Genomic DNA, 21,377 nt, shown 5'->3' on the forward strand with positions numbered 1-21,377 from the left:
AAGATGCAGGGAATATGTACAACAGGTGGTGTTATTGCAAGGTCATGTTGATGAATTATTATTACGAAAATGTTATTGGAGAGTTCAAACAGATCACTTGCATGCAAATAAATTCACGGTGTCATGTCTTGGAAGCCTGAACTACAGTATATAAGGCTGGGAAATGACAGTAAAAGGATGTAATTTAAACATTTGTGTTCCATTAAATTCCATTATAAAATGGAATTCTCCCCGTGCCTGTGTGGGTTTCCTCCGGGTGCTCCGGTTTCCTCCCACAGTCCAAAAAAAATGTGCAGGTCAGGTGAATTGGCCATGCTAAATTGCCCGTAGTGTTAGGTGAAGAGGTAAATGTAGGGGAATGGGTCTGGGTGTGTTGCTCTTCAGAGGGTCAGTGTGGACTTGTTGGACCAAAGGGCCTGTTTCCACACTGTAAGTAATCTAATCCCATCTAATCTAATCCCAAAATAAAGCAATCCTGCTTTACATGAGCCTTTTTTCCAATTTATTCATTTCATTGAAATAATTTAATATCCCCAAATTTAAGTTGCTTTAATTTTAATCCATCTTATGTCTGAGCGTAAACACTACTGTACTTAAAAAAGGGAAAGTTGATAAGCTTTATTCGCTTTTTACCTCCCTACCTATTAGTTCGCATTTACCAGTTCCTTAACACTATATAAAGGGATACAATGAAATAATTAACTTTTCTTTACTTCCTACATAAACATTGCTGTAATACACTAATTGGGAGTCAGCCAAATAATGTGTCATGATGAAGAATATAATGAGCCTTTCTGAATCTTTCTTAAATGCAGTGTAGACAGCACAAATACAGAGAGTCAAAGACAATTCTTTGGCACATTCACTGTTTTATCTTACATTATGCTTAGTAATTTAAATAATACAAATTTGCACTTTTCACTGGAGAAAGGTAAACCGTGCTAAGCTGAACATCGTTCTTCCTTCCCTCATCTAAATCTGTTGTACCACAATGTTGCAAAATGTTTACAGTTTATTTTATATGGTGTGACAATAGCCTATCATTGCTTCTTGTTGCTAATTAATATTTAACCTCATTACATTCTTATTTTTAAAGATATTTGATTGCAAAAGATCCTATGGCATAAAGACCCATTTAAAGATAGTGAGGAAAATCTTCCATTGCTGTACACCAGTAGTTGGGTTATAATGTCTATACTGTATACAGATGTATGAGAGGAGATCAGCAATTTCTCAGTGGTTATGGTTAGAATTGATAAGATGCTCAGTTAAGACAAACAGCACAGGGATCAACTAACAGCAGCACCTACACAGTTTGTGGTTGTGGGGTGGTGGAGATAAGTGTGTGGGGTGGTTTGGGAAGAATTGGGGAAAGTGATTGGCAGCAAAAAGAGTCTGCAACAAACTGGAAAAAAAACCCACTAAAGCTCAGAAAGACTGGTATGGAAGAAATTCTACAACTTTCACCAGTCTTTGAGGAGGCTCTGCTATCTCAACTTCAACTAAGTATTCAATGGCTCTCAATACCTTGTCATCTGCCCAATGCAATCCATACTGTTCAAATCCATTGTTGCATAATGTCCTAGCTTCCAACTTCCTTTCCTCCGATGAACCAATATCTAAGGGTATAAACATCTGAGTACGAAGTTGCACAAGTGCTACAAAATAATTTTTCCTTTCAAGTGTTCCCCCTTTTACAGTTTCCTTTCCTTGAATCTGTGTGATTTGCATGCAACTTAATCTGCACCAATGTGTTCCCATGGTAATTAGTCAGTGAGATGGTTACATTCTGAGTGGTTGCATCAGCTTCTTTGGATTGAAATTATTCTCCACATTGACCTGGATTTTCCAATGGCCAGATGGTCACTATTTTAGAAAGTGAGTGGGGACCTTGTTGATCTCCCAGTATAATGGACTCCCACTATAAAGGTTGCGCCTGGGAATTTAAGACTCTTTTGCATTTGAAACCCTCTAAGAGTGTCCAATTAAATTGGAGGGTTCCAATGTAATTAAGTAAATAGTTACTTAGGAAACATTGGGCAATTAAAAAGCATAGTTCAATTAACTATGAAACAGACTTCCTACTTCCTCCCAAACTCCCTACTGCGCCTATTCCAGACCATTAGACATTCCAGACCCTGATTTGATATTCCCAGGACCTGACATGCTCTTCCAGTTTAGGATCAGATACCCACACTGCAGGCAGAAAGACCATGTACACACACTGCTCCTCTTTCAACTCAACTAAATAGATGGCAGTCATTGGTTGATACACTTCTCAGAGCAAAGTCCTGATCAATCAGAGTCAACCTGCCTGCTTTAAAATGTAAACTCCGCTCATCAGCTATCAGTCAATCATAATAATGGACATATTCTCCATGAATGGTAGAGCAAACCTGAAGGGCTGAGTGGGTTACTCCTGCTCCTAGAAGTCCAAAAGCTTGTATTAATGGGACCTTGCTCAGCGTAAACCAGCTTACAGGCTCACATGAAAATGATGGTTGTATTTTAAAAGCATTTCATTAGCTACAAAGCTCTTTCAAATGGCCAAAGGTCATCAGTCTGGGAAGAGTATCTATGCAGTCAATGTCATAGTAAAGCAGTCTGGGAAGGGTGTCTTGCTTTTTGGGAAGAAGCAAAGACTGACAGGAAAACTGAACAAAATAAGAGTCCATGGTCTGGCTGACTGGCAGAAGGCAGGGTATAGGGATAAGAGTCTTTAGCATTAGGCAGCTGAGGGCAGTGTTAGGACTACAACTATTTACATTATTAGATTACATTACATTACATTAGATTACATTACAGTGTGGAAACAGGCCCTTTGGCCCAACAAGTCCACACCGACCCGCTGAAGCGCAACCCACCCATACCCCTACATTTACCCCTTACCTAACACTACGGGCAATTTAGCATGGCCAATTCACCTGACCTGCACATCTTTAGACTGTGGGAGGAAACCGGAGGAAACCCACGCAGACACGGGGAGAACGTGGACACCGTGCCACCCAAAAGACTCCACACAGTCAGTCGCCTGAGGCGGGAATTGAACCCGGGTCTCTGGCACTGTGAGGCAGTTACTGAAAGGAATGAGAGGGATAGGCAATGGCAAACATCAAAGAACAAATAGGTGAACTGTAAAAAATGTTTATTCCTAGCTGGTACAAAAATGCAAAGATAACTATGGCCAAACCATGGCTTACGAAGCAAGTTAGAGATAATCATACATGCAAAATAAGAGGCATACAAATTGGCAGAAAATAATAATAGACCTGAGGACTGGGAAAACTTTAGAAACCAGCAAAAGATTTATTAAGAAGAGGAAAATAGAGTATGAGAGTAATCTTGCAGGAAACGTAAGAATTGACTGTCAATGTTTCTATAGGTATACAAAGATAAGTAAATTGGTGAAAATTAATGTAGGTCCCTTACAATCAAAATGAGGGAATTTATAATGGGTAACAAAGAATTGGCTAATGAACTAACCATTCTGAAGAAAGGTGATTGAAGCCAAAACATTGACTCTGCTTTCTCTCCACAGATGCTGCCAGACCTGCTGAGTTTCTCCAGAAATTTCTGTTTTCATTTCTGATTTTCAACATCTGCAGTTTTTTAGTTTTTGAACCAAATCCATTCTTTGCTTTTGTCCTCACAATGAAAGGCACTAGTAATGTCCCAGAAATGAGGGGGGACATGGGTTTCATGAGAGGGAGGAACCGAAGCAAATCTGTATGAGTAGAGAAATAGTGTTGGAGAAATTGATGGGATTGAAGCTTATAAATTCCCAGGGCCTGATAATCTACATCCTAGAGTATCTAAAAGAAAGTGGCCCTAGAAGTAATAGATATAGTGGTGGTCATCTTACAAGAGTCTTTATAGACTACGGAATAATTCCTACAGATTAACTAATGTAACTCTACTATTTAAAAACGGAGGCAGCGAGAAAACAGGAAATTACAAACCAGTAGTGGGTCATGAGGAAGATGCTAGAATCCATCATCAAGGATTTAATAGCAGAATACATAGAATCTGACACAGTCAGCATGGATTTACAAAAGGGAAATCGTGCTTGATAACTCTGCCAGAATTCTTCAAAAAATGTGTTTAGTAGAGTTTATCAAAGGAACCTGTGGATGCAGTTTAGTTGGACTTTCAGGACGCTTCTGACGAAGTCCCACATAACCAACTCGATTGGTTATGTGTAAAATTAAACCGGGTGGGATTGGGAGTAGTGCACTGAGATGGATAGAAAATTAGTAGTTGGAAACAAAGAATAGAGAAATGGGTATTTTTCTGAATAGCTGGCAGTAAATTCTAGCTATGCACAATATATGTTAATAATTTAGATGATGGAACTAAATGTAATATCTCAAACTTTTCAGGAGAACCAAAGCTAGATGGAAGGGTAAGCTATTGCAGAGATATTGTTGTGAGATGTGGTCAGGCTGATTGATTGGGGAAATGTAAGGCAGAAGCAGATTAATGGGGATGTGAGGTAGCAAACATCGGACTTTGGTAGCAAACATCGGAAGCCAGATTATTATCTGAATGGCTGTAAATTGACAGAGGGGAACGTGCAACACAATCTGGATGTCCACATGGACAAATCTCTGTGCAGGTGCAGCAGGCAGTAAAAAAGGTAAACTGTGTGTTAGCCTTCATTGTGAGAGAATTTGAGTACAGCAACAAGGATGTCTTGTTGCAATTATACAGGACATTGGTGAGGCCACACCTGGAATACTGTGTGTAGTTTTGGTCATCTTATCCAAGGAAGGATGTTCTTACTATAGGGGGAATGCAGTGCATGTTTCCTGGGATAGCAGGACTGAACCATGAGGAGACATCGAGTTGGTTAGGACTGTATACACTGGACTTCAGAAAAAGGAGGGAGGATCTCACAGAAACATGCAAAATTCTTACAGTTTAGATGCAGAAGGATGTTCCCAGTGGTGGGGGAATCATGAACCGTTAGTCATAGCTTAAGGATAAGGATAAACCATTTAGGACTGCAAAGAGGAGAAATTTCTTCACCCAGAGAATGGCGAGTAGAATTCATTACTACAGAAAATGAATGAGGCCAAATCATTACGTATTTTCAAGAAACTGGTAAATATAGCTCTTGTGGCTAAAAGGATCAAGGGATAGAGGGGAAGGGTAGGATTAAGATATTGAGCTTGATGATCAGCTTTGATCATACTAAATGACAGAGCAGGCTCAAGGGGTCACATGGCCTACTTCTGCTCTTATCTTCTATGATTCTATGAAATGTGTTGCCTCTTCAGTCTCTGCACAAGGCAGGTCCAATCCTTGATCTCCTCCCTGAGTATGGCAAGGTGCAAGATCCATTGTTGCCAGAACACGGATCAAACTTCATACTATTGATGCCAATCTGACCCACAATGGCTGTCTGACCAATCAGTGCCCAACAGGTCCAGGATGTTTTGCCTTGACATGCAGGTTGTAGTCTGGATCTAAGAATAGTAAAGATCAATGCTCAATTTATTTCCATCACATTATTGATTAGGAATCTCTCCTGTTCTTAATGACGTACGTTTGAAATATTTGATATTTTATGAAGTCCTGGCGGGGAGGTGGGGGGGGCATTGGGGAGAGATTTAAACCTGGAGCATCTGGCTTAGAGACAGCAATGTATCACTGTACCAGAAAACCTCCTACGAATGGTATTTTGTGAATGACTTATGAAATAGAAAATAGCTTAGAGTCACAGAGTCATAGAGCTGTACAGCACGGAAACAGGCCCTTTGGTCCAACTCATCCTTGTCGACCAGACATCCTAACCTAATATAGTCCCATTTTCCAGCACTGGCCCATATCCCTTTAAACCCTTCCTATTCATATAACCATCCAGATGCTTTTAAAATGTCCCAGCCTCTGCCACTTCCTCTTGCAGCTCATTCCATACACGCATCACCTTCTGTGTGAAAATGTTGCCCCTTAGGTCCCTTTTAAGTTTTTCCCTTCTCAGCCTCAACCTATGCCCTCTAGTTCTGGACTCCTCCACCGCAGGGAAAAGACCTTGCCTACTTACCCTAACCATGCCCCTCATGATTTAAACCTCTATAAGGTTGGCCATAAAAAATCTGTGTATTGGATTTATCTTACATGTCAGAAAAAAGTTAAATAACTAATATAATTTAAGTACAAAATTGTCTTTGTTTTTATATGGCAGACCTCTGCTAAAGTTGTCTAGTTCAGCAAATTTCCTGCAATGAAGTCAACACAAGTTAATTGCATCAAAATTTCCCTCATATCTTTGAAATACTAAAATTATGCAAAACTTGTTCCTGAAGATAAGTCATTTGATCTGCAAGGTAAGTGTCAAAAGCAATCAACTTGTTATGAGGACTAGAAGTCTGAGATTTACCTGAATGCTAAAATTGATTAATAACATGGCTGCTTGTCTAGTGGGAAAGCAATACTTGCGTGTGAGATATCACAGTCTGTTTGAAATAAATGCTTTTGATTTTCCCCTTTCACCAGTTCCCAGTTTGTCTGTTTTTATCTATGTTGAAGCAGTGTGAAGGAGCTTTGTAGAGCAGAAGCACTCACATTACATTTGTCAAAAACTCAGTTAAAAGAATCTGGAAAAGGTCATTGAAGGGCAGAAATTACAAGACTTAGCTACTAAAGTCAAGAACATAAGAAATAAGAGAAGTATGCCATATGACCACTTGAACCTTTTGTTCCATTCAGTAAGAGCACAATTGATCTTCAAGGCATCTCTTATTTTACTGCCCAATCCTCAAATCTTTGATTTCCTTAGAATCCAAAATTCCATTAATTTCAGCCAAGAATAACTTCAACAACTGAACATCCATAGCCTCAGAAGCAGAAAAGTCCAAGGATTCACAACCTTATTTATCAGTTAAGAAACTTGTCAACCCAGTCCTAATTGACTCCTTATCCTGAGGTGCTGCTACCTAATTCTACACTGTCCACCCAGGGAGAACAATAGTTTAGCATATACCCTTTCAAGTACTCAAGAGTCTTATATGTTTCAAAGAGATGAAACTTAAACTTCAATATTTCACAGCCATTCTACTCGACTTCTTCTCAAAGGGCAATTCCCTTCATTCCAAAAATCAAACCAGTGAATCTTCATTACATTCCTTCTGAGGCAAGTATACTTTTCCTGGGGTACAGAGGCCAGACTGTGTTTTAAACTGTGCTACAAGACCATAGCCTCAATCCTATATATTTTGCTAGTAGCTAGTGAAGTTCTATGCTGATAGCGGAGTCTCATGCATATTTAATGCTTAGGAGATTGGACTGAACTGTAATTGTTGGAGGCAATTTCAAGTATTGAGTAATACATGATGCCATGTTGTTAATTATTTGCTTTTTTGCTTAGTGCAATGTTTATTCTTACCAGCTTTTTTGAATATTCAGGACTCTCTAAGCAGCCTACTTAATCTTGATTAAAATATTATGGTGAAAGGAGGAAATTGTGGTTCTGTTGCATGTTAGCCTCATTCACATAATGCAAAAAAAAAGGCCAATTTCATATCACAGGAAATGGCAATCAGCTTTAAGAAATAGATCATTGGTCCTGGGATATGACTCATGTTTTGGGGCTCGTGTAATGCAGACATGAGAGAAGTCTCAGTTTTAAATCCCAGGCGAGTCCCAATTGCTTGCCTAATGTTTTTTTATTTTTGGACAGCATGGTGGCTCAGTGGATAGCACTGTTGCCTCATAGCGTCAGGGACCCAGTTTCAATTTCAGACTTGGGTTAAGTTTGCTCATTCTCCCCATATATGGGCTGGTTTCCATTGGGTTGTCCAGTTTCTTCCCCCAGTCCAAAGATGTGTAGCTTAGGTAAAATGACCATGCTAAATTGCCCCACAGTGTGCAGTCTAGGTGGATTAGCTATAGTAAATGTGGGGTCAAGAGGATAGGATGGTGGGCTGTGTTTGGGCGGAATGTTCTTTGGAGGATTGGTGCAGATTTGATGGGCTGAATGGCCTCTTTCTGCAGTGTAGCAATTTTATGTTTCAATGACATTGTGTTTTGTCTTCAACAAAGAAAGCTAGTGGTACCTTACTCGAATCTAAAATTTTTTTTCTTCACCACTGACAGTCCTCATTTTGATAAACACAAAAAATTGCCAAGAAAGAAATGACAGACTGGTCAATGACATGCAGTTCATTTATCCAGAGCACCCTCTAGTGTGGGAGATCAAATGTGGGAGAAAGGCAATACTATATCAGCACTACTTGATAAACTTTTCTTAAATTACACAACTCAAGAATGGCTTCACTTGTAAAGTCATGGGATTAACATCTGAAGGCTGTGCAATGATAATGTCAAGTCACATGATTAATTAGAGGAAGGCATAAGTCAGCAGAAACTCTAACCTAGTGGTGAGTGGTTGTTGTGTATAGATCAAATTATACCTAAAGCATACTTGCAGAAAGTTTTGTAGGCTCCATCAGCAGTACTTTCAGAGACTAATGGAGTCACATCTCAAGCATGCACCAAACACCAATAAACTCAGATGGTAGTTCAGAGAACTGGCTTCTTTGTGCTGAACATGAATGCTAGTCCTTGAGGCATTAGGAAATCATGGGAAAAGGATTGGAGGCTAATAGAGATTTTGTTTATTTCATGCATAAGAAATTTTGACTTGATAACAATATATATAATCTTCTTTAAAATATTATTGAACGTCTTCAACATAAAATTTTTATAAAATAGGTAAATGATAGCATGTGTGTCAATTTGCAATGGATTTCTGACCATTACAAAAGTGAACGTACAAGACAACTTATTCAGCAAGTTTATGAAACATGAATATGGTAAATTGACTCTAATTATAAGTATTCTCAGTGAAATCCTTACCTTATCACACCTCATAAGTCCCAAATATCTCAGGGACTTGCTTGTCTGCGAGATCTGAGTTGCTCCCTTATCTGTGATTTCTTTGCACCAGCCGACATCCACTGTTTCAATGGTTGTACTGTACTGACCAATTGCTATCAGAGCTGCAACAAATGACAAATTTGTCAATTTGATGTGAACATGAAATCATTATAATCACATTAATGTAGAGTGGTAATTACCACTGGCTAGTATTTTAACAACTACTGACTTATTGTTCTTAACTTGACAACTGGGAAGTCTAGGTGGAGTTGACATACTCAATGATTCTGGATCAGTGGTGCTGGAAGAGCACAGCAATTCAGGCAGCATCTGAAGAGCAGCAAAATTGACGTTTCGGGCAAAAGCCCTTTATCAGGAATAAATGATGAAGGGCTTTTGCCCGAAACGTCGATTTTGCTGCTCGTCGGATGCTGCCTGAATTGCTGTGCTCTTCCAGCACCACTGATCCAGAATCTGGTTTCCAGCATCTGCAGTCATTGTTTTATACTCAATGATTCCCAACTTTTGTTGAAAAGCATCATTCAGCTCAATTTAAAATCACCAAAAATAAAGCAGTCAGCAGCAAAGTGATTAGGAAGGTTATTTAGACTAAGTGACGCATCTATCTCAATTATCCTAATTTTTTGTCTACCTTCTCAGAAATAGGTGATTGAGAAAAGAATGGACTAGGAAAAGTTTGAATTATCAGTAAAAAAGTGAACAAAGCAAAAACTGTTTTAGGCTGTAAAGGATCTGTAAATTAGCCAAGAAGAGTTTAATGAAGGAAAGAAATGTCTCATCTCTTTAAACCTTACTACATTTTATTGAAACGTTACTTGGAAAGAAATACATTGTGATGTTCCTGGTATAACCATTAAACATATAAAAATCTCATAAACAACAATGAAACGAATGGTCTGTTAAACTGAGATTTTTTTTATGAACTGCCACTTTCAAAGTGAATGGCTTGCAGAGGCTTCAAATCTGTTTAATTGAAAAATTGCTTCTTTCCTCTCAAGGTTGTCTTTTGCACACCTTTAGTATTGTACTGAAATCTCAGTCTAGATTTTCTGTTAGATCTCTGAAGTGGCAACTATGGCCTACAAACTTCCAACATTACAGCAAATCCGACACTAAAATTATGACCTAATTTATTACTCCAAGATTGGCTTTTGAAAGAATTTTCTTCTGTCATGCACGAATAATATGTACTTCCCAATATCAGCGATACAATGAATATCAAATCTATGAAGTAATCTTTAGAACTCGTTGATATATGTAGGCTATCCATGCTCTCTAAATTTGCTAAAAATGGTGAGAAAAAGTTGGTGGGATCAAGGTATGTGAAAAGATAAACTACATTCAACGAACAGGAAAAACCATACATACTAAACACAACATGGCATTCATTTTTTTTGACCCAAACATCCTCCACATATTTTAGGATTGTGTCCAACAAAAATTGAGAATTTCCTGTTTAGCACCAATCAGTTAAAGAAAAGGTCAGTTCTGAAAGATTCACAAAGTCCACTTTATTCTTTTTGTGCTGACAAAATCATGCTATGACTATGGACTGGACCACCAAATTTATGTAATGATCTGGCTGGGGGCCATTAAAATCTTTTTAATGTAGACAAACTGTGAGATCCCAGGTACTTAATAGAAGAATAAAGCCTCAAATTTCCAAATAAAATCTACAAAGATGTTAACACGGTAATACAATTTACATGATATAGAATTTACATTCTAACACCTAGAATTAACATAGGTAAATATGGATAACAGATAAACTGTGGTTGAACACTCCACAGAGTACATCAAATAATAAATGCAGTCACGACAGATCCAATAGATTCTCAGTAACTCTGACAATTGTCAGTAACACTTTGGGTCATCACATCTCATCAACACTTTACAATAGAATCCAATTCTCTTTTGAGAATTCAGAGCATCCTCAAAAGTTGATCTGCACTGGTCATTCCCTCCTTTCTTGTGACCAGACACCCCATGACTCCTGAAACGCCCTCCATTACCAATATATGGGCAAAGTTCCAGCATGTCCACAAACAGTTAGCTGCACCAAGTTGGCATTTGGTAGTAGCCCACGCTATAATGTTTCTCAGCTGTACGATGCAAATTCTGCTTGTAGGATTTTTTCATTCTGTTCTTGGTTGCACCGAACTATTAATGGATCAGTGGTGCTGGAAGAGCACAGCAATTCAGGCAGCATCCGAGGACAGGCAAAATCGACGTTTCGGGCAAACTATTAATGGCCTACCTGGCTCTATTTACTGACTTCCAGGACTTCTCTGAATCCTAACTGCAAGAATTATCTTATTACCCCGAGGTTTTCTTCCCGAGCCCCAATTACACAGACTAAATGATCTCAAAAAAAATTTCCACCTTCACAGGCAGGAACAGCAATTTTGTTTACAAAGCCTGCTTTGGACTCTCCCTGACTAGCCCTAAACCTAACTGTGACCCGAGAATTTCTATTTGGTGATACTTCAACTCTTTTAAGCAACCTATGCAAAATTGTGAATGCTACAATATTCACAAATTGCCGACTGGCATTGTATTAATTGATGAAAATAGGCAGATTTCATTGTAGTGGTATGGCTCAAATGAAATTTATCTGTTTCTGAAGGGAAGAATTCCTGTGTGAGAGAGAAAGGGAGAATGTGTGTGCATATGCATGTGGTGTGAGAGATCTTTCATAGTGGCTATTGCTACTTTACTTGGAATTCTGAGCTCTATTTTGGGCTAACAAAGACAACTGACAAAAACAAAGTCAACTTAGAATATTATTTTCTCAATAAAGTTACAGCTTGACATTCTCATAGTGAACTCATGTTGGCTGATGATTATTAGCTTGTTATCCATATACTTTATGTGTTGACTCTTGATGATCAACTCCAAGATTTCACACAGGATGGAAATGCAACTGTTGGGTCTTTTTTATTCCCTCTTGTTAATATGTGTTAACTTGTCCTGCTTCCAATCAACTGAAAACTCCAAATGTCTCTATCATAATGGTTTTTAGTACCTGAAATCTCCCAGCTGGTTTCCTTCAGTAACTCTGAGTTAAATATCATCTAGCTCTGGTGAAACATTTGGTCCGATGTAATTTAATCTATCCATGACGTCTGTTTGATTATTAACAACATATTTGATTATATTTGACATATTTTGTGCAAAGCGCAGACTATATCTTTCCTTACAAAGTACTGATTCAGAAAATTGACTGTCATTTGCAAATTTCAGTTTTGGCTTCACTGGAAACTTTTATGATAATCACCTTTCCTGACTGTTCTCTTTCAGTTCAGAGAAAGGGAGAAAGAGCAATTGAGGCTAGTTTCCTTTTGCCTGCCTGGTTTCCTTTTAACTTGCTTCTCCCAGTGAATTCAATTTTCCTTTTTTTCTGTCGGATTAGTAGAAGTTACCTTTCCTCCTTATATCAGTTTGTATTTGTCAGCTAATACATTTTGAAATAGGAACAGGTATGATTGTGGGAATAAAAGGCTCAAACAAACTAGGATGGGATTGAAAGAGACTACTATGGATTTGAAAGTAGGGACAAGAACTTTGAAGACAACCTGATAAGACTTGGAGGATCCAAAACAACATTGAAGGAATAAGGAATGTGTGACCTGAAATAGATTTCAAGTTTTGAAATGAGTATTTTCTGAAGCATTAAATTAGGAAGGCAAGATTACACTTTGACTCAACGTGGCCTGATTCAAATGAGAAAAAAATCTGACTCAGTATACGGATTCCTTGTGGGTCCAACAAGACATTACTTCATAGAATCATACTAGTTATTCTGTCTATCATACCTGTGTCAGCTCTTTGAAAGGCTTCTCCCATTTAATCCTACTCTCCTGCTGTCTTCCCATAGCACTGCAAATTTCTCTGTTTCAAGTAGCTTCCTTTAGAAAGTTACTATTGAATCTGCTTCCATCATCCTTTCAGACGATGCATTATAAGTAATAACAGCTTGTTATAATCGTAAACTCTTCACATTAATTTGACACTGGAAAATGCCTTCCAGTGCTGACTCAATTCAGGACACTTGAGAAACAAAAACATTCCACCTTTGGCACTTTTGGTTCTTAAGAAGGAATCTATTTTCCTATTATATTTATTAGATTCTATTATAATAAAGACTTGATAACAGGACAACTACAAAACCATAATATAATTGGGAAGCGTGAACCTAGATTTATGGAAAGAAAGTATTTGACAGATCTACTAACTTCTTAAAGTTGCAATCAGTAGGGTGGATAAGTGGAACCCAGTGAATGGAGTGCATTGGATTCTTTAAAAGTATTTGAAATGTTGCCACACAAGAGTTTATTACACAAAATTAGTCATGGATTTGGGGTAACTTAGTAGTATGGATTGAGGATTGATTTTTAAACAGAAAACAGTGACTATGAGAAAACCGAACGTTCAAGATGGTACGCTCTAAGAAATGAACGCTGAAGGGATCAGTACATGGATCTCAGTTATTTACAATATTTATGAATAACTATGATGACAGTATAATACATACAGGTTCATAAGAATACAATATCTAGATGGGAATGTAAGTTCTAAGAAGGATGCAAAGATTCTGCAAAGGGATAAAGACTGATTAGGTGAATGGGTCAGATGTGGCAGACAGAATAACTGTTGATTTCCTTGCCAAAGGCAAGGTGAACTTGCTTTTGAAGAGATGCAACTGAGTACACCAGATTCATTGCTTGAATGAGGAAATTGTCCCATCAGGAGAAACTGAGTAGACTGGGCTCTGCTCCCTCAATTTTAGTCAAATGAAACATACAAGATTCAAAGGGCTTGAAAGAATAGAAGTTGGGGTGATTTTTTTCCCCTTGTGAGAGTCTAGACTTGGGGGTCACAGTTTCAAAATAAGAGGCTAGTCATTTAGGACAGCCATGATTAGAAATTACTTCAAATAACTGTGCACATTCAATTATTGACAACTCATAGGAAAAATTCATTGGAAATGTTTGTATAAGTATTCAGGGTTGAGAAGCCCTGAATACATGCAACAGTGAAAACATCACTACCTCTGCAGGAAAGGAACCAACTTATTCCATACATGATAACACTGTGGCTGACGACAGGGAGGAGGGGGACACCTTTTGAGCATTCAAAGGATCATTCTTCACCTTTTCAGACAACTCGAGCAGAGCGCTACCACCAAACACATCTTCCCCTCACTCCCTCTGTCTGCATTTCGTAGGGATCGTTCCCTCTGGGATACCAGAGTCCATTCCTCTATGACCAACACCATCCTCTCACTTCCCACAGCACTTTCCCATGTAACCGCAGAAGATGCAACACTTGCCCCTTCACCACCTTCCTGCTCACCATCTAAGGGCCTAAACAGTCTTTACAGGTGAAGCAGCATTTCACCTGTACCTCCTCCAATCTTGTGATTTGTATTCACTGCATCCAATGTATCCTACCCTACATTGGAGAAACCAAACGCAGACTGGGAGACTACTTACAGAGCACCTCCAGTCCCTGTGTAAGCAGGATCCTGACCTTCCTGTAGCTGCATTAACACTGCATCCTGCTCACTTGCCCACTTGTCTGTCCTCAGCATGCTGCAATGTTCCAGTAAATCACAGCAAAAACTGGAGGATCAACATCTCATCTTCAAACTAAGCATTTTACAACCTTCTGGACTCAATTTTGAGCTCAACACCTTAAAACTGTAAACACATCCCTTCCCTTTCTTTTAGCTTTTCTTGTTACATTCTCTGTCACCATGTTCTTGCTCCTCTCCCTCCACCCCAGTGGGACTGTCTGTTATTTCCAGTCTGGCAGTTAGACACACCATCGTTCTGCCATTCTCAAATTCCAATCACTTAGTCTGAACTATCAACATCCTTTCCACCCCAGCTCTCCAATCCCTCCAAACCACCGTTTCCCCCCCACCACAACAATTGCTTAAATACTGCCTCCTCCATACTTCACTTCAGCTCAGATGAAAAGTCACCTAGACTTCAAACATTAGCTCTCTTACCCACTGTGACCTCCAGCACTTTTTATTTCTAGTATGACACTTTTTCAGAATGATTAGAGTGAGTGATGTTCTCGAGAAGGTATTGGAGACTGAATCTTTACATTTATTCAAGGCTGAGTCAGATAGGATTTTGACAGACAAAGGATTGCAGTGTTATTAGTGGGGAGGGAGAGTGCAGACAGAAAAGTGAGCTAAGACCTCCACAACCAGGTCAGCCATGATTTTATTGAATGGTGGGGCAGGTTTTGAGGACCAAATAGCCTTCTTCTGAGTCCTATTTTCCTGGAAGTATAACAGTAATGTTTTCAGTTTTTAATGTTGAAATATGGTAATTATTACATATTTTATAGAGTTCATGGAGCTTGCTATCTGTCTCGTCAAGCAAAATATCCATGTCATTTGTCTAATGACCAAATAGAAGCTCTTTTCTGACAAGATAGGAGAATGTTTGGGGCTCTGTTAATGATTAAGTAACACAGCCATTTTTTCTTAGAAGGAAATATTTATCACTGGAGTTCTGCTTATTGCCAGTGGCTCCAGGTAGCTTGGATACAATGGTTTTTGCAATAAAAGGCTTATCTGTACACACTGCTTGTATATCAACCATTCCCTGTAACAGACATGGGGTGCTTTGTCTTTGATCTATCTGAACCTAAATTATTTTGACTTGCTTAAGTTGAGTGGACTCAACTATTACACATCTGGATCACACTGAAAAATTGTCAAGGAAACATATTTTATTGTAGTTAATTATATGTGACATGCCTGTTACTTTGCTGACTGGCATTTTGAAAGATGAGCTGATTGCAACAGCATAGTTGAACCTCTTGCAGGTCATCTACTTACCTATACAGTATTTAATAGAATGACCAGATATATTAAACTCACTATCACACATCACTTCTTCACATATGGAAGAGGCAGGTAACCCTGACTGGGTGATGCCATACCAATATGTATAAATGAAAAGATTTGCACTGAGTGACGTATGTCTATTTTGTTTACTTAAATACATAGCTGAAAAACACTAACAATCAAGAACACCATTTTAATTAAAATAGAAAAGGACCATGTTTCAAGTAAAGTTTATTTAAGTATATACAAATGAATAGATGATATTCATAGATACCTCTATGTCTTGAAATTAATTACAAGATTTATTTCCTTTTAAAACAAAAAATTAAAAATTTAAGAATTCCAAAAAACATTTTGTAAGTCATCAGTTCATTTCTAATTCACATTCAAATTTCAATTTGTTCATAATATTCCATATTTCATCACTTCAACCCACCTTTTTTCACCATTAAAGTAGCCTCATGGATCTTAGAAAAATCTCTATACAGACTGAAACAAGATAGTAATAATTACTTCAACTCAAAGCAGGCTAAAGGATGCATATAAATTCCTATTTATTGGGGGAACCTGCTCTGGTTGATATACCTTTGTGGCTTCAGCTGTTGTTGGTCTATAAATTAAAAAAAAATTCATAAGTGATCAGACAACCAAACACTTGTTACATAATCATGAGGATCACTTTGAATACTTTTTCAATTTGTCCAACAGGGTCAGATCATTTATAGTTCCTGATAGAACATTGTCCAGACACTGTGATTTTACCAGCTCAGCAGTTTACACACAATTTGTTCTCACTATTTTAGAAATCCAAATTCGATTGATTAGACCTATTTCTTTAAATCACCAAATTGTACATATTTGGAGTTCCCACTTCTCTTACATAGAATATACGTGCTCTCCTTGCAGAAAAAGGAGTTCAAAAATCTTAAGTACAGGTCGGCAAGCATCCAGGCTGGAGTCTGCCAAATATGCATAGGAGTTTAAAGAACTAAATCATACAGCAAATGGAGACAGGGCACTGATAAGCTTCTTGCTTAGTGCTGTTGCAAGTTCTTAGCTGGTTTACAGTTCTATGATGGTAGCTTTCAGCATGTCTTAGAAACGTACTGAATAATGAGGTAAACAGCTAACCCTTAGAAAATTAATTTGGAGACATAAATATTGGAACCCTATTACAGAAAAGTAATTCCATATAAAACCTGATTATGTCCATGATCAATAATTGGATTTATATTAGTAATTATGTTTTAGTCATGTTCAAAATGGAGAGCTCTCACTTGGTGGGAGTGGAGAAAGCTGATCTAAAGCTGATCTGTGGTCCCTGATCTAAAATTCAAGCTTGACTCAGCCATTAAGCTTGCTAACACAGCCGTCATAGTCCTCACTTGAATCATGTCAGTATTTAGAAAACATAACAGGAAAGTAATCTGGGGGCCATGCAACAGAAGGTAACAGCAAACATTAAAGGCGGGATATGTTGCTAGACATCCTCCCACTTGATGGTTATTGACTACTCGCTGCCATTTGCATATGTCACTAATCCGTTGGCTTTTCATCTCAGGTCTCTCAATGTTGGAGTGGCTTTGGAGCAGTAACATTATCCCTTGTTGACTTGTCACCACTGAAAGGATGGGAAAATAGGATGTTGCTACATCAGTTCATTGATTATAATATTATACGTGAAAAGGTCTCAAAGACTTGGGTCAGGGATGGCTAATAATCAGCAGCAGGAAGATCTCCAAGTAGGAGAAACATGCATGCTTTTTGTATGTCCATAACATTATCTTCTCTTTCATTCGGAACAATGTGTCATCTTAAGTTTAATTTATATTTTGTATTGCCTGTTAAGAAAGGGGAGGCACGGTTTCAGTTTCATTTTATTTTTAAGAGTTGTACCTGTGAATTTGATGCAGAGACATTGCAGACTTATTTGAGTATATGCATTTTTAATTAGCATTTATAACCCTCAAACAGAGGAAATGGGGTTAGAAGTTTAGAATCAAAGAAGTTCTATAGTGTGGAAACGGGCCATTGAGTCCATACCGACCCTCAGAAGAGCATCCCACCTAGACCCACCTTCTCCCATGTAACCCTGCATTTCCATAGCTAATCCATGTAGCTGCAATGACTGGACACTATGGGCAATTTAGCACGGCCAGTCCAACTAACCTGTACATCTTTTGTACTGGAGGAGGAAACCAGAGCACCCAGAGAGAATCCATGCAGACACAGGGAGAATGTGCAAACTCCTCACAGTCAGTCACCGAGGTGGATTAGAGCCCGGATCCCTGGCGCTATGAGGCAGCAGTGCTTACCACTGAGCCATCATGCTGTCCCAAAAGTGCATTAAAAATGAAAAAAAAACTGCTGTTTCTGAGCAGCATATCCCTCAGTTAAATCTAGAAAGGAGTCAGGCAGGGTGAGTGTGCCAGAGAACGCATGCAGGAGCCCTGACCATATTAACCTCAGTTGGGATCAAAACAATTTCCGAACATGGTCCAATAACCAGCAAAGTTTCTGAAGGAGGTAAATACCATCACTGAAAATGCCGAGTCTCTGCAGACTGGTAGCAAAGCAGAATGACAAAAATGGCTGTAAAAGTGAATATATTTAAAGACAAAGATGAAAACCAAGATAGTTAAAATCTTGGAAATGCTAGGAAATATGTAACACTAACAGAAAAAGATAACAAAACAGATACTAAGGACTCAGTTTTCAAGTTAAAGGTGGATGGCAGAAATTAGCAATTTTCACAGCTCGGCATGCCCACCTCAGAGACAGCTACAATTTTCATTCCGAGAGAATGGGTGTAGGTTAGAAGTCAGCTTCCCATCCCTGGAAATGGCTCAGAGGTGGTCACATAGGCTGGTTCTAAAGTCTGCCTCAGTTTTCTGGGAGGTTATCCCAGTTGTTGCTTTCGATATTAGGCTCTCTCACTCTCATTCTTTCCACTGCTCACCCACTTTTCAATGTGCCATCCATAAACCTCATACTAAACCATGACACCCACTCACTCCCAATAGCTCCTCATATCCTCCATTCAAACCTGTGCCCCTCCAACCATGAATGCATGAGGAAGTATTGCTTTATTAACAACATTATCCCTCCAATCTATTTTGTCAATTAGTTAGCGTTTATTTACACAAGATAAAGAAGTATCAAATGTTTTGTATCTACTAGTAGTACTTTAAAGGTCTGGTTGTTTGATTTTATAAGATTGCTGTAACAAGAGGGTTTTAAAGAAGAGTATGAAAGAATGAATTTTTGAAAAGCTTTTCAATATGTTCCATTATTATTGTACTGTTCATTGGTTGTGTATAATCTGTACTCTGGGTGAATAGAATTTCAAGTCCTAGATTTGGCACTGAGGATATCAAGGGCCATTAGGTTAGGTGGAAAGATATGTGTTAGCATGGGAGGTTTTGCAAAAGACATTTTGAAGCTCTCTTTTGAAGGTTTCCTCATCCCCTCTAGAGGCAAGTGAAAACCTAAAATGAATATTGGCCCATTAGAGAATGAGGAGAGCAAAATAATAATGGGGAACCAGAAAATGGCAATGGATTTATTAAATACTTTGTACAGTTTTCATAGTAGAAGAGACTAATAGCATTCTGAAAAAAAAAGTAAATAATGAAGGAAATAAAGCCTAGGGGGAGGAAATAAGCATAATAACTATCAGCAGAGAAAAAGAACAAAGAAAACTAAGGGGGCTAAAGGACGATAGGTCCAATGGAGCTGATGGGATACATCATAGATGTTAAATGAAGCAGCTGCAGAAATGATGGATCCACTGGTAGTAATGTTCCAGGAATCCTTAAATTCTGGATAAGTCCCAGAGGACTGGAAAACTGCCAATATTAGAATTTTATTCAAAAAAAGGATGAAAACAAATAATGGGTAACTATCAGCCAGACAGCTTAACATCTATTATCAGGAAAATGTGAGAGGCTGCTGTGGTTCTGTTCGCCGAGCTGTTCCCTGGCTGTTCTTTGTTTCGCTTGCCCTATAATGGTAGTGTTGTCCCAGTCAAATTCATGTTGCTCGTCGTCTGCGTGTGGCTACTAGGGATAGCTGGTCGTGTCGTTTCGTGGCTAGTTGACGTTCGTGGATGCGGATCGTTAGCTGTCTTCCTGTTTGTCCTATATAGTGTTTTGTGCAGTCCTTGCACAACGTTTGCAACAAAAACTTCCAGCTCGGCGAACAGAACCACAGCAACGAGCACCCGAGCTACAAATCTTCTCACAAACTTTGTGAGAGGCTCTTATAAAGGATACAACTGCAAACCATACAGGAAAACACAGTCTAATCATGCAGAATCAGCATGGTTTCATGAAGGGGAAATAATCCTTGACAATTTTATTAGCGCTTTTACAGGAGATAGCATGCAGAATAGATAAAAGGAAAGTAGATTGGATTTCCAGAAAGTGTTCAGTAAGATACCACACAGAGTAGTACATTAGCATGGATAGAGGATTTGCTTACAGACAGAATGTTGAGATAATGGGGGCATTTTCAGGATCAAAATCTGTAACTAATGGAATGCTACAGAGATCAATGTAAGGATCAGGATTATTTATAAAGTATATTAATGAATTTACTATGGCCAAATTTGTATATGTTACGAAAATTGGCAGGAAGGCAAGAAGTGGGGAATGGCACAAAGAGCTTACAGAGAGATATGGACATTAAGTGAGTAGGCAAAAACCTGGCAGATCGAATACAATGTGGGAAAATATGATGTTGTGCAATTTGGCTTGAAGAATGCAAGAGCTGAATATTATTTAATTAAAGAAAGACCGCAAAAAACTGCTGGAGAGAGAGAGATTTGGTGATCCACACGCATGAAACATTAAAAGATAGTATCTAAGTTCAGAGGGTAATAGGGAAAGCGAATGGAATGTTACCCTACATTTCAAAGGGAATGAAGTAAAAATTTGGGAGGTACTACTAATATTACACAAGACATTAGTCAGATCACACACAGAATACTGTAAACAGTTTTGTTCCCCTTATCTAAGGGAAGGTATACCAGTACGAGAGGCAGTTCAGATAATGTTCATTATCAGTCAACTTTAGAAAAATGAGAGGATATCTTATTGAAGCAAACAAGCTTCTTTAGAGGGCTTGACAGGATAGATCAACCATTACCTCATAGAATAGGAGAGATTACTCAATGGCCAAAAAGGCCTCTGCTCCAATGTCTTATGATCTTAAGTGATTCCTGTCTTCACAGTGATGTCGGCATTGAAGTTTGATGCCCATACCCTTTTCCCAAACTGCTGAAAATTGGAGCAGAAGGAATAAAGGTGAAGATCCTGGAATGGGGCACTGTCTAACATTTGAAAAAAAAAGAACTACTTTAAGACAGAATGAAACAAAAGTTACAACAGCTATTGAAAGAAACATGAATGCTTCTTTACAGCTGTGTTGGAAATTGTGGGGGATCAGAAATGTGGGCCAAATGAAGATTTATAGCAGTAATGTATAAGTGAAGAGGGCACTCAATATTTGCACATCTCTGCTTTGTTGATTCAACTCAAAGTTAATGGATTTTTTAAAATTCTGAGACTTAGATTTTTGCTAAAACTTAATCAGGTCTTCCTTC

At 38.5% G+C, this 21,377-nt stretch overlaps 1 protein-coding gene across 4 annotated transcripts in view; it reads right to left on the reverse strand.

The window, feature by feature from the left end:
• Window positions 1–21,377, reverse strand: part of fbxl17 (F-box and leucine-rich repeat protein 17) — a 778,005-nt gene that overhangs the window by 38,009 nt on the left and 718,619 nt on the right. For all 4 annotated transcript variants that reach the window (XM_043710307.1, XM_043710291.1, XM_043710299.1 and 1 more), the window contains exon 10: window positions 8,860–9,002. In XM_043710307.1, the coding sequence (XP_043566242.1) occupies window positions 8,860–9,002 (143 nt within the window). The remainder of the gene's footprint in view (window positions 1–8,859; window positions 9,003–21,377) is intronic.

Source organism: Chiloscyllium plagiosum, chromosome 2 (genome assembly GCF_004010195.1).
Source record: "Chiloscyllium plagiosum isolate BGI_BamShark_2017 chromosome 2, ASM401019v2, whole genome shotgun sequence".
Classification (NCBI taxonomy): Eukaryota; Metazoa; Chordata; class Chondrichthyes; order Orectolobiformes; family Hemiscylliidae; genus Chiloscyllium; species Chiloscyllium plagiosum.